Source organism: Panthera pardus, unplaced genomic scaffold (assembly GCF_024362965.1).
Source record: "Panthera pardus isolate Hobbes unplaced genomic scaffold, ASM2436296v1 HiC_scaffold_13, whole genome shotgun sequence".
In the NCBI taxonomy this organism is placed as follows: Eukaryota; Metazoa; Chordata; class Mammalia; order Carnivora; family Felidae; genus Panthera; species Panthera pardus.
The window spans coordinates 170,326,335-170,339,020 of record NW_026526688.1 but is presented as its reverse complement, the minus strand read 5'-3'; the positions used below and the strand labels follow the sequence as shown (position 1 = coordinate 170,339,020).

The following is a 12,686-nucleotide window of genomic DNA, read 5'->3' as shown; positions in this document are numbered from 1 at the left end:
TCCTACTATACATCTAACCACAGTATAGTATTATACATGCTGTTGTAGAGGCACAAAGAAGCAGCCATCCAAGTATTTATCATTGTAATTAAACAATGTCTCTTTTAAATAAGTGTAATACATTTTTCTGGACTCATGCTGTTTGAATCTAATGATTCATATGTTTCATAAATTCTAAAAAATTCTAGCCATTCTTTCTTGAAATATCACCTCTCCTCATTGTCTCCATTCTCTTCTTCTATAATTCCTAGTAATTGTTTTGTAAGAAATTTGTATTTTCTTAACCATTCTTTAGTATTTTTTTCTGATTTTCCTATGCTTCATTCCATATAATTTCCAATGATCTATCTTCCAGTTCATGAATCTTATCTTCACTTGTGTCTAACCTATACTCTAACCCATCCTTTGCATTTTAAATGTATCACCACAATTTTCTAGTTGTTCTTTTCACAATTGTTCATATCTGTGTGTCCTTTTTACTGTATCTTGTTATTTTCTTCTGTTTGGATTCATTATTCTATGTCTTTAATCACTTAAAAATTTATTTTATAACATTTACTGATAGCTCTATTAAATGAATTCTGGGAAACTTGATTGGGTTCTTTGTTGTGTCTCCTAAAATTTTGTTTAGATTACATTATTTTTGCATGCATTTTGTACTTTTATTTAAAAATTTTTTTTAATGTTTTTATTTTATTTTTGAGAGAGAGAGAGACAGAGTGTGAGTGGGGGAGGGACATAGAGAGAGGGAGACACAGGATCTGAAGCAGGCTCCAGGCTCTGAGCTGTTGGCACAGAGCCTGATGCAGGGCTCGAACTCATGGACTGTGAGATCATGACCTGAGCTGAATTTGGATGCTTAACCAGCTGAGCCATCCAGGAGCCCCCATATATTGTACTCTTAAACTGAAAACTCATTTTTATCAGGGTTTGTCTGTGGGAGTCCCATGAGGATTGGATGGAAGTCATGTCTTCCAAAGGAATTTTACATTTGTTTCTTCTAGGTGTCCAAGAGGTCCTAGACTAAATTCCCAGTTAGGGTCTTGGCTTGAGGGCCTTTGGATCATGTATATGTTGTCCATAAAGAGGATTAGGCTTTTGTTTACACATTCTCCAGGGAGGCTCACCCACATCCCCCAACCCAAAGCCGAGGTCAAGACAAAACAGCTTCCTTATTGTCTCCTTCTCTGGTGATGGAATATGTTCTAGTGCAGTCTCTCTCTGTGGAAGCAGTGTGTGTGTGTGTGTGTGTGTGTGTGTGTGTGTGTGTGGGCATTGCTGCTCAGTTGCATTCTCCACATGGCACAGGCCCCAGGCCTCAACTTCTATTACTTCAGTCCTAGCCCTAGGTTTCCTAGTCTAGCAGCTACTATGCACTATGGCTCTCCATGGGACAGTCAAGCGTCAGATCATGAATCTACTGCCCTGGTTTTATCTTTCCTTTCCATTTTGCCTCCTGGGGAACCTCTGTTAGTTTCTTTTGAGCTCAGCTCTTCATGGAAAGAATATTGTTTTGTGTGGCATTAATAGGAATTTTGTAGCAGAGAAGTTATTTAGTCTGTCATAGTGTGGGAAATTGAAATTGCTATTTATGTTCTTTTTATTTTTTATACTAAAACTTTTTTTTAAGTTTATTTATTCTTGAGTGGGGGGGGGGGGTGGTAGCATGAGCAAGGGAAGGGCACAGAGAGGGAGAGAGACAGAATTCCAAGCAGGTCCTGCACTGTCAGCACAGCGCTGATCTTAGGGCTTGAACTCACGAGCTGTGAGATCATGACCTGAGCCAAGACCAAGAATCAGATGCTTAACCGACTGAGCCACCTAGGTGCCCCTATTCATGTTATTTTTAAATGGTTTTAAATGTCAAAGCAATGATGAATTGAGAATATTTTTCAAAACCCTCCTTAAATATTCTCACACTTATTTCCCTGTGTTGAGAATCACTACATTATGGGAACAGAGAAGGAGAGGTGACTAATTTTGACTTGGCTGTTAAGGAAGTCACCAGAAAGGTGGGGTTAAAGTCAGACTTTGGAGAATGAGCAATTTGCACACTTATTTACCATCAACCATAAATCTTCAAGCTGTTTAGCACAGTGAAATTTAGAGTTAGTCTTTGTCCAATTGATTTACTTCATCTTATATATTAATAGATATACATATTTTAATATACGACGTCATCAAAGTTATTATTAACCATTGATTTCTAAGTGTCAGGCAAGGAAGCAGATGCTTTATCAATAAAACTGAAAACCTAGGAAGACTAAACAAGATTTTCACTCATGTAACATTAATGAGTGACAGGGCTGGATTCAAACATTAGTGTGGCAACTGTAAAATGCACACTTCAGGGAGCTTAGCTGGCCAATGGCCCCAGCTGCTGTGCTCTGAGGTCCATTGCCATGTTTGCGCTGAGCCCCACTTTCCCCTGGTCTGCTCTCAGGCTGTTACTAAATATGGCAGGGATACTAAGGCAGGCTTTTCTGGGGCAGACATGGGACTCCTCTGGCAGCAGACTGGCTCCCTGACCTCCTTGCTGAACCTTCCTCCGAGTGAAAGGCAGCCTAAGATGACTATCTACCCGACCTTCCTTCCCTCTCTTGGCTTGAGGTCAGGCTTACATTGTACTCTGCTTCCTCAGCATTTTCTCTCGAAGTCATTTCTCTAAAAAATCCTTACGTCTTTAACTCCATCTTGGTTCTGCTTCTCAGAAGACCCCGACTATCACACTCAATTTGTGTGACCTCAAAACCCATAGGCTTTTATAAAAAATAAGTAAAAACACTAAAGACCGAAACATAAGAGTGACAACTGCAAAGTCGTTACAAGAAACATAGGCACAAATCTTCGTGACTCTCGATTAGGCAACGCTTTCTTAGATAGGACTCCGAAAGCACAAACAACAAAAGAAAAAAAAAATAGGTAGCTTCGACTTCATTAAAATTAAAAATGTTTCTGCTTCGAAGAACAGGATCAAGAAAGTGAAAAGTCAACACATGGAATGGAAGAAAACATTTGCAAATTATATATCTGATAAGGGACTCCTATCTAGAATATATAAAGAACTCTCATAACTCAATGATAAAAAGAGAAATGAGTCAATTAAAAAATGAACAAAGATATGAATAGACACTTCTCCCAAGAAGATGAACATGAAAAGATGCTCAATTAAAGGAGCATCAGGGAAAATTAGTCATCAGGGAAATGCAAATTAAAGCCACAATAAGATGCCACTTCACATCCACTAAGATAACTATAATCAAAAAATCAGAAAATAGTTAGTGTTAACAAGGAGGTGGGGATGCTGGTGGGAACGTCAAAATGGTACAGCCATCTGGAAAAACAGCCTGGTTGTTTATCAAAAGGTTAAACATAGAATTGTCATATGACCCAACGATTCCACTTGGCATATATCCAAGAGAAATGAAAACATACGTCCACACAAAAACTTGTACGTGAATGTTTATTGCAGCATTATTCACAATAACTAAAAAGTGAAAATAACCCAATGTCTATCAACTGAAGATTGGGTACACAAAATGTGATATACTCCTACAATGGCGTATTATTTGCCTGTAAAAAGGAATAAAGTACTGATACATGTTGCTACATGGATGAACCTTGAAAACATTATGCTAAGTGAGAGAAGCAGTACACAAAGGGCCACATATTATGTGATTCAGTTTATACAAAATGCCAGAATAGGCAAATTTATAAGGACAGAAAGTAGATCAGTGTTTGTCTGGGGCATGGGAAATTTGGGAGATGACGGCTGAAGAGTATGGGTGTTTTTTTGGAGAGATCAAAATGTTCCAAAATTAATTGTGATTGTTGCACAACTCAGTGAATGTACTAAAAAACACTGAAATGTACACTTTAAATGGGTGGATTGTATGGTAGGTGAGTGATATCTCAATAAGTCTATCACTAAAAAATTCATGTTCTTTGAATACACTATACTATCCTTCATTTGGCATTTATCATAGAGTACCTTGTCTTATGGTTATTTTTTCCAACCAAAATGTTGCTTCATACCTTCCAAATAGTGACGATCGTTGAATTGTGGAGCTTCTTCTGGATTTGGTTTCTTCATTATAGTTTTCAAATTCTCTCCGATGGGTGTACATTACTTTTATATTTGAAAATTACATTACAGAGAAATGCAAATGTTGTTTCATTAACAAAATTATTAGCTCCTAAAGAAAAAGGTCTGTGTCCCTTGTGGATTCTTCTGAATCTGTTACACATAGTAGGTGTTTAACAATAATTTGTAGATATTCTTTTTTTTTTTTAATTTTTTTGTTAACGTTTATTTATTTTTGAGACAGAGAGAGACACAGCATGAACGGGGGAGGGGTAGAGAGACGGAGACACAGAATCTGAAACAGGCTCCAGGCTCTGAGCCATCAGCCCAGAGCCCGACGCGGGGCTCGAACTCGCGGACCGCGAGATCATGACCTGAGCTGAAGTCGGACGCTTAACCGACTGAGCCACCCAGGCGCCCCAAATTTGTAGATATTCTTGATAATGGCACTAGGTTTGAACTCTATTGTGGTTGTAAGTCCTTGGGTCTTTGCTAATCTACATGAATTTCTTATTGGTAACAGAGTCCCGGAAAAGTAGGTGCTATTGTGTGATTATAAACCTTGCAAGACAAAGTATTTTCACTTAAAGAAAAAAACCCATATTTTAGTTTGAGTGTCAGTTTCAGTAGCAGATTTTTACAGATATGATAGATTTCATCTTAATGGAAGCATTTTCAAACAGATTCAGATATGTCATCTGGGGCAGTGGTTTCCCCTCCTCCTAGCGACACTCCTATTAGCGTGTTCGAGTCAGTTTGTGAATTATTTACTTTCCCGTGGTTCTTTGTGGAGACAAGGTCATCCTCTGACAATATTTTATTAGCCCCTTTCCTCAGCTTGTCTCTTTACTCGTCTTTGTAACATCACCCTTCCCTCCTTTTTTGGAAGGCGGGAGGGGAGGGATGGTCAGCTGGCTTATACGGAGCACTGACTATCTGCCAGCCCCAACTTTGGTCCTTTTGCACTCAGAAATCCTGTTTGCTCCTCACAATGATTCTGCAGGAATGTTGCCATTTCAACCTCATTGGAGATGAGGAAACTGAGGCGCACATTGTAAGAGGCAGGGTCTGGACCGCGGCTGGCAACGCAGGGCGGTGTGTGGGTAAAGGCAGATCTGGCACCAGGCTGTCTGGGCTTGAATCAGGGCTTCAGTGCTCACCAGCTGTGGGGACTCTCCCCCCTTCTTTCTCCTAGTTCCTTACAGGGTTGATAATAGTCTATCTTACATGGTTGGAATAGGGAATGAGTTAGTCAATTATTTGTAATGCACTTAGAACAGTGCCTGGCACAATGTGAGTGCCATATAAGTGTTTTAAAAGTAAATAAACTGAAAGCTGTCTGACTCTAAAGCCGGTAATGGTGGAATTTCAGGCCTGCTTTTTGTTCCATTCTCCTATTAAAGCAGCAGAATTGGGCAAAAACTAAACTTGGACTCTGAACAGGGAACAGAGACTTAGCTGCTGAGACGTTCATGGATTTCCTGCCCTGTCCAACCCCTCTTGCCATCAGCCGTTCTAAAATGTGAATCCATTTGCTTAAAGTTAGCTAAGACTATTGAGTTCTTATGTACCAGCCCTGGGCTCACCTGTGGATGCCCATGCAGTAAAACCCCACCATGGCCTGACCTCACCTCCCCCTTCCCCACCCCAAGTGTGGCCTGGCCTGTGTCTCCCATGTTGTCACTCCCACTTGGTTCCTTCCCCAGCACACTCCAGGCATGCTGGCCTTCTGTGGGCTCCTTGACCCCCTCCAGGCTCATTCCTATCTCAAAGCCTGTGTATGTGTCTGGAAACGTTTCCCCAGATTGCTGCGTGGTTAACATCTCTCCCATTCATGTCCCCTCATCACCTCATCTCGTCAGAAAAACCTTCCAGGATCATCCGTTGGGCTCTCAAGCAAAACAGAAGGCATGCTTCAGGAGACTGGCTGAGGGAGTTTATTAGGACACCATTAGGAGGAATTGGGCAGGGTGGGGAAACCACAATAAGATGGGGAGGCCTCTACCACCACCTGGCCTGGGGAAATAGGATGGCACAAGAGGCAGGGAACTCTGGAGAACCCAAGGACGGGCCCCAGACAGAGCTGTGGTCCTCAGGGGATTGGTGCAGCCCATCTGCTTCTGCGGTAAGGGGCAGCTTAAACACTCCTCCTCCCTCTCCTCCACCCCCCCCCCCCCCCACCTCCTGCCTCCCTCCCATTCACGGAACCTGGACACCCAGATCGGATCAGCCTCTCAGATGGAGGATGGAGAGGTAATCAGAAGTTAGCCAACGCTCTCTCTTCCCAGGTCAGCGTTTATCTTCTCTTTTACCTTCTTAACATACATGACTCTGCACAATTACCTTATTTTGTTTTACACGTTTATTGTCCCTCCCCCCATTCCCTCTAGAATGTAGTTATCTTAGAGGGCATAGATTTCGGAGTTTTTAATTTTTCTTTCTTTTTTCATCTCTGGGGCCCCAGCGCCAACCTCAGTGTCTGATATATAGCAGGCGCACAGTAAATATGGGTTGAATGAATCCAAAGACTGGGTCACAAATAGCTCTCTTGAAGAGAAAAGGCTTATAAGGGTCGTTTTTCCTTTTTCGTACAAAAGGATCGGGTGAGTGAACACTCCGGAGCGCCAGGACCGAGGCCGCACCTCTTGCCCCCACTTCCGCGGCCGGGAAGGACGGCAGGTGCGGCCAGGCCACTGCCCGAGCGTCCTCCTGCCCCGCTGCGGCCGCGCCGGCTCGTCCGGGGACGTGTGCGTCACGGTGGGCACGCGTCTCCCAGGTGCCGCCAGACCCGCCCGTCCGCAGCAGGCCCGGCGCGGGGACGTGCGGGGCGGCTGGCCGAGTCCCTCTCCAGGCCCCGTTGCGGGCAGGGAGGGAGACACCCAGTGCTCCCTCGTGGTTATTTTTAGTCGGTAGCTGACACCCTCCCCCCGGAGGGGGGGGGGCGAGCCGCCCGAGAAGGTGGGGAGAGAGGGAGCTCCCGGCGCCTCCGCGCTCGCTCCCGCCGGGGACTCAGGGCGCGGCGGAGCCCGGGCGGCGCAGGGAACAGCTGCCGCGGCGTCCTCCGGCAGCGCGCCGCTCTCCTCCGGGACCTGCGCCGGGCGGGGGCGGGGCGGGCAGGGGAGGGGAGAGCGAGCGAGCGGGCGGGCGGGAAGGGGCGGGGAGCGCGCTCCTGCGGCGGCAGCGGTGGCGGCGGCCGTCCTCATCCCAGCGGCCCAGCGCTCGAGTGCACGCGGGGCTTCGCAAATGGCTTGTCCCGCCCTGGGTCTGGAAGCTCTTCAGCCTCTGCAGCCGGAGCCGCCCCCCGAGCCCGCTTTCTCCGAGGCGCAGAAGTGGATCGAGGTAGGTGCTCGGGACTGGCGGGAGGCCTTGCAGGGGCGTCCGAAGCCACCTACCCGCACACACGGACGACAGGTCCAGTCTCGCCTCCCCCCGCCCCCCCCCCCTACTTTCTTTTGCCAGCTGCTCCGGGTCATCCGCCCGGGGCCCCGGGCGAACTGCGATGCCTGGCACGGGTCTCGGGCGAGGGTGGGCGCGAATAAGGGACGCTGCAGTCTAGCTGCGCGCGTGGATAGCAGAAATCGGGCTCCTGCGCCTCCATCCCTCCTGCCTGCCAGCCGCGCAAATCTCAGCTCCCGCCGCTTCCACGCGGGGCCAAGGGAAGCGCTGTGCCCGCAGAGGCGCCGCAAAGGCGCAGGAAGCGCGAGACCCAGAGTGCTGCGGGCGCCGCATTTCAGGGGGTCCTGCTCACCGTCCTACCTTCTGCCTCTTGACGCCCCCCGCCCCCCCTCAACTACTCCCGAGCGGAGTTGGCAGTGTCTCCACGGAAGCGCGTACCCACCGGAGCTTCTGGCTGTATTCCTGGCAGTGGGTCAGGTGTGAGCCTGGCATAGAGCACAGGGCCGGCAGCCTGCAAGACCCACCTGCGAGCGCGCCATCCGCATAGACGCTGCCTAGCCATTGGCAGCTCCCACTCCATGCCAGAGGCGGTGGGGCGGGCTCCCAGGGGCCGGGTACCGGCCCCGCTGCATATTTCACTTCTTAAATGACTCGGTGGCAGGCCAGGGAAATCACTGGAGCTCTCGGCTCAGTCCGGGAAGCGCTCGCTGGGTGATCCTGATTCTCGATGTCTATCTGTAGATGCAGTTTGGTGGCCCTGCGCTCTCGAAATGACGTGTCTGCCGGGGATCAGGACGCTTGGAGGGCGCGAGGGGGGAAAGGTGACCCCCTGTGATCCGTGCACTGAGCCTCTGTTTCGCTGGACCACCTTTCTGAAGGCTTAGCGGAAGGCAAATTTGACCCTTTTTCTCAGTGACAGGCAGCCCTCCTTGCCGATAGTTCAAAGGAAGAGAGGTACCGCTAAGTCATTGGCCCAGCAATGGTGAAGCCTGTTCCTACCCAGCTTGTCACTCAGTGACATCCCCTGTGGCACAACAGTTCTCAAGATGCTGCTGGGGTAACAGCGCTACATGGTACAGATTTGAACCTGCTGAGCTGCCTGCAGAAACCACCCTCACTTAAGGCTGCCCTAATGCTCCAGCAAGGGACCTCCACCTCACTGGGTTAACCTGCCGCCCGCAGGATTGTTAGGCAGAGTTTAGAAACATCTATTTAAAAATTGGGCTAAAGAAACAGAAGAATAAACTCGAGGCTTTTTTGAGAAAAACCCCAATCATATCTCTCTTATGGCTCATGACCAGATGAGAAGACCACTCGGGCTTTTAATTTTTGGTATGTGGCTGGAAAGGCTTGGGGCGCGATGGTGCTGTCTGTGCTGCCCCCAGGGCACACAGGAGACATATCCGTGTTTGCTGGCTTATTGAGAGTTGGAGAACTGTATTTTTCATGTTCTTGAACTTTAAAATTCTCAGGCGAGATTTTGGATGTGGAGAGTAGGTAAGGGGAGGGTATCAGGGCAGGGCAATCTTGCAATTCTTGAAGGCAAGTGGTTTATCTTCAATATCCTTAATCTAACATTGATATAGCCTACTTAAAAAAATGTGTTGTAGTATAAATTACATGCAGGAAAGTGCACAAATCTTTTTTTTATTAATTTTTTTTACATTTTTTATTTATTTTTGAGAGACAGAGCACAAGTGGGGGAGGGGCAGAGAGAGAAGGAGACACAGAATCCGAAGCAGGCTCCAGGTTCCGAGCTGTCAGCACAGAGCCTGATGCAGGGCTCGAACTCACGAACTGTGAGATCATGACCTGAGCCGATCCAACGCCTAACCGACTAAGCCACTCAGGAGCCCCAGGAAAGTGCACAAATCTTAAGTGCACATCTCCACGAATGTTGTCACGTGTATATATACACAATTATAGTCCCCACCTAGGTGGAGATCTAAACCGTCTCCTTCAGCCCAGAGGACCACGGTCTGTTTTTAAGTGGTGGTGTACATTAGGCTACATATTTATTATGCAGGGCAGGATATCAGCTTTTGTCTTGGTTCCACTCGTTTTAAAAAAAGAAGGGCTTCCTTAGGAAAGCAGAGCCCCATTAGGCCCTGTGGACGGTCTGGCATTATTCGTCCTACCTTACCAGTATGCCAGTTTGAGCCTGCGAAAACCGAGGGTCGCGCGTGCCTTTAGGACCAGGCGCTCCGCTCTGCGCGTGCATTATTGAAGCGGCCTATCTCCTTTCAATTGCGGAGTTCGGTTTCTGGGAAAGGAGAGCTTCCCCTCCCAGGCTGTATAAAAAGGTATTTGCTCCAGGGAGAGATAGTGACCTCCCCCTTTCCTTCGCGGAGGTTCCTCTTGAAATGTAAATGCCGCGTCTACAAGCCCGGGGAACCCGGGAGCAGTAACAGATGGTTTTGCACGCAGTTGCCCGGTGAACAAAGATTCCTCGGCTAATATAGCAATAATGTAGCACTCAGAGCGAGCTGAATTCCTGGATGGATCGTTATCTCGAGACAATTGCATCTCCTTTAGGGGCCCCATTGTCTTCAGCGACATCCTCATTGGTAGGGCTTTGTTTTTCACTTTTGTTCCGTCGGTGATTAAATTTCCCACAGGCGCCCCTCCCCCCCTTGAGTGGTCAGGAATTTCACCCTTTCAGAAGAATGTTCCCTTGGGTGCAGCAGGTTAATCAACAAACTTTGCAGCTTGTCTCTCCTCCTCAGTCCTTGGTCTTCCTTGAGTCATGGGTTGGGGAGAAAAGGTTCATTCTTAATAAAGGCTTGAGGAACAAGCTCCATGAGATCACTTGTTAGTGAGGAATTTCTCAGCCTTCAGCCGGGGCTGTTGGAGGGCCGGGTTACTGGCAGGAAACGGTGGCCTGGGAACTGATGCTGCCACCTCAGCCCACCCCCAGTTTCTGCCTTAGCTGGCAAAGGTGAAAACCCTGATGGGGGTCACAGACCATGTGGGAACAGCTCCGTAAGGCGGTGCCTCTTTTTATAGCTGCATGTGTTCATGTGGGTTTAGGGCACCCCTAAAGGAGACAGCAAACTTCCAGTATTCATTGTGGCTACCGGCAGGCAGGAGCCTAACTTCCTTCCAGATTCCTTTTCTAGAAGGCCTTCCTAAACAAAGGGGCAGCCAGGACAGCACTGGGATTAAGAGGTCAGACTTCGGAGCTGGGGAGTCTGGGTTTGAATCCTGGGTCTCTTGCCCTCTAGCTGCGTGACCTTAGGCCGCGTTTCCTCTCCTTTTGGTTCTAAACATTTTCTTTGAAAGCTAGCTCTATTTGTTAAAACATAGTGTGGAAAGCATCTGTAAAACAGGGGCACTAATCATAGCTTGCCTATCTCTAGTGTGAGTGTGTGAGAATTAGATGAATTAATAGTTTTTAAATGCTTAGAATGGGACCCACTATTAGGAAGTGTCGAGTAGTGGTTGGCATTATCTCCATTACTACTGCTAGAACCACGACCATCATCACTACTAACATGATTAACACTCCTATTACTGCTATTATTGTCGTCTTCTACAGCTGTTTTGAAAGAAAATCTTCAGGACCCTGAGTTTCTTCCCGTAAAAAGTGTAATTCAATCACCTACCGATCTCATGCCGTTATTTACCTTGTTAGCTCTGAACACCTGGCCTAGAACTTAAGTAGATGCTCTGTTAACTTACATTCAAAGAGATTTAGGGATCAGAGCAAAACCAGTAATGTGTACTCATAAAATGATCCTGGTAGTCCATTAATGCTTAGAAAATCATTCCTCAGTACTGTGTTGAAAATTTAAGCTTAATGCAGAATCTTTGTTACTAACCACTAGGCAGAGTGCTCAATGCCTCTCCTCTGGCAGACGACCCAGTAGTTAGGTTATTAGACACATAGTGGCTGTCTGAATATTCATCTCAAACATAGCACTGTTTTGTTCACTAAAGTTGTACCTGCGCCTGCTGGGAAGAAGGAGAAATCCCCCCCTGTTTCCCTTCCTTCCTTTCTTTCCTTTTTTCCCCTGATGATATTTACTGACTTACAGGAGTTTGTTAGCAGGTAGATGATTCTAATTTTTTTTTAGTAATCAAGACCCCCCCCCCCCTTTGCCTCTCTGCCCACAACAATATTTATCTGTTCTAATCTGTAGTTCTTCTCTGCAGTGCCAAACACTTTCTGGAGAAACAGATGTCCCTTCAACTTGGTTTCAGTTATGATTTGGAATAGGTTGCCAGGTCTTTGAGGAGGGGTTGGAAATTTCAACCCAACTCAGCCTTGCTTGCTTCTCAACTCGAGAAGTCTCTGGACCCCTTTAACTTTAATCATAGCATGCCTCTGGGGCTTGGTGCTGAATATAATCTTATTTGTGACCTAATCCGTATTTCACAGGAGTGGGAACTAGTGCCGGGAGGGATCAGTTCCTCATTTTGGGTCATTTCCCCTGTCCATATACAATTGTTTTCTTATTCAACTGGGACCTGAGTTTGAAGATTAAAAGCACCGAGGATACCTTAGCTCTCCAAGACTGAAAGATGTTGTATTGTTTGGCAGTGGGGAAAATTTATGAGTAGTCTTTGAGAGAATCTAGCATTTAGCGGCCAGTAATATATGACATTTGCAATGTAATGACAAGTGAACATGTGCCATAAGTTATATAGTCGTTCAAATTCTCCACCTCTTAGGGACCCCATGAGTCTTACGTCTTTTTACCACAGCGAAGATGTAACTTTGCACATGGTTCTCCAGCATTGCCTGGAGACCTGAGGAAGAGGAAGAAAACCTTTGATGGAGAAAGGAGTAGGGGTCTGAATGGATATGCAAATTAGAGCAGGCAGCGTCTTTCTCACAAGGACATTTAAATAATCTGGCCTGTTTGTATGCAAGGGCTGCTGTGACACAAGGTTGTCATGTGGTAGGAGCACAGAGAGGTCCCACAGATTTGGGGAAAGGGGAAGCGGAATAGGAGGTTGAGCGGGTACTTCTTGCCCCAGCATCTCCCCGGAAACCGAGTTTGCATCAAGGGAGCTCCAAATGCAAGCCTGAGCTCTGGTCACCAGGAAGGGGTAGGGTGGGACGTGTGTTCCCAGCGACTGGAGCCCTTGGCCCCCTGCTCTCCGCTGATGCATGACAATGGAGCCGTGATGCAGACATCTGGCTGTGATTCTGTGGGTGGCAGTCAGTGCTAGGTGGGACCAGGCAGCTCCTGGAAATCAG

The 12,686-nt window shown here is 47.0% G+C and overlaps 1 protein-coding gene across 8 annotated transcripts in view; it reads left to right on the top strand.

The window, feature by feature from the left end:
* The first annotated feature begins 7,313 nt into the window (after positions 1 to 7,313).
* The window catches only part of LIMCH1 (LIM and calponin homology domains 1), a 327,254-nt gene continuing 321,881 nt past the window's right edge, over positions 7,314 to 12,686 (top strand). For all 8 annotated transcript variants that reach the window (XM_019413364.2, XM_019413331.2, XM_019413339.2 and 5 more), the window contains exon 1: positions 7,314 to 7,423. In XM_019413364.2, coding sequence (XP_019268909.1) covers positions 7,328 to 7,423 — 96 coding nt within the window. In that variant the 5' untranslated portion in view covers positions 7,314 to 7,327. The remainder of the gene's footprint in view (positions 7,424 to 12,686) is intronic.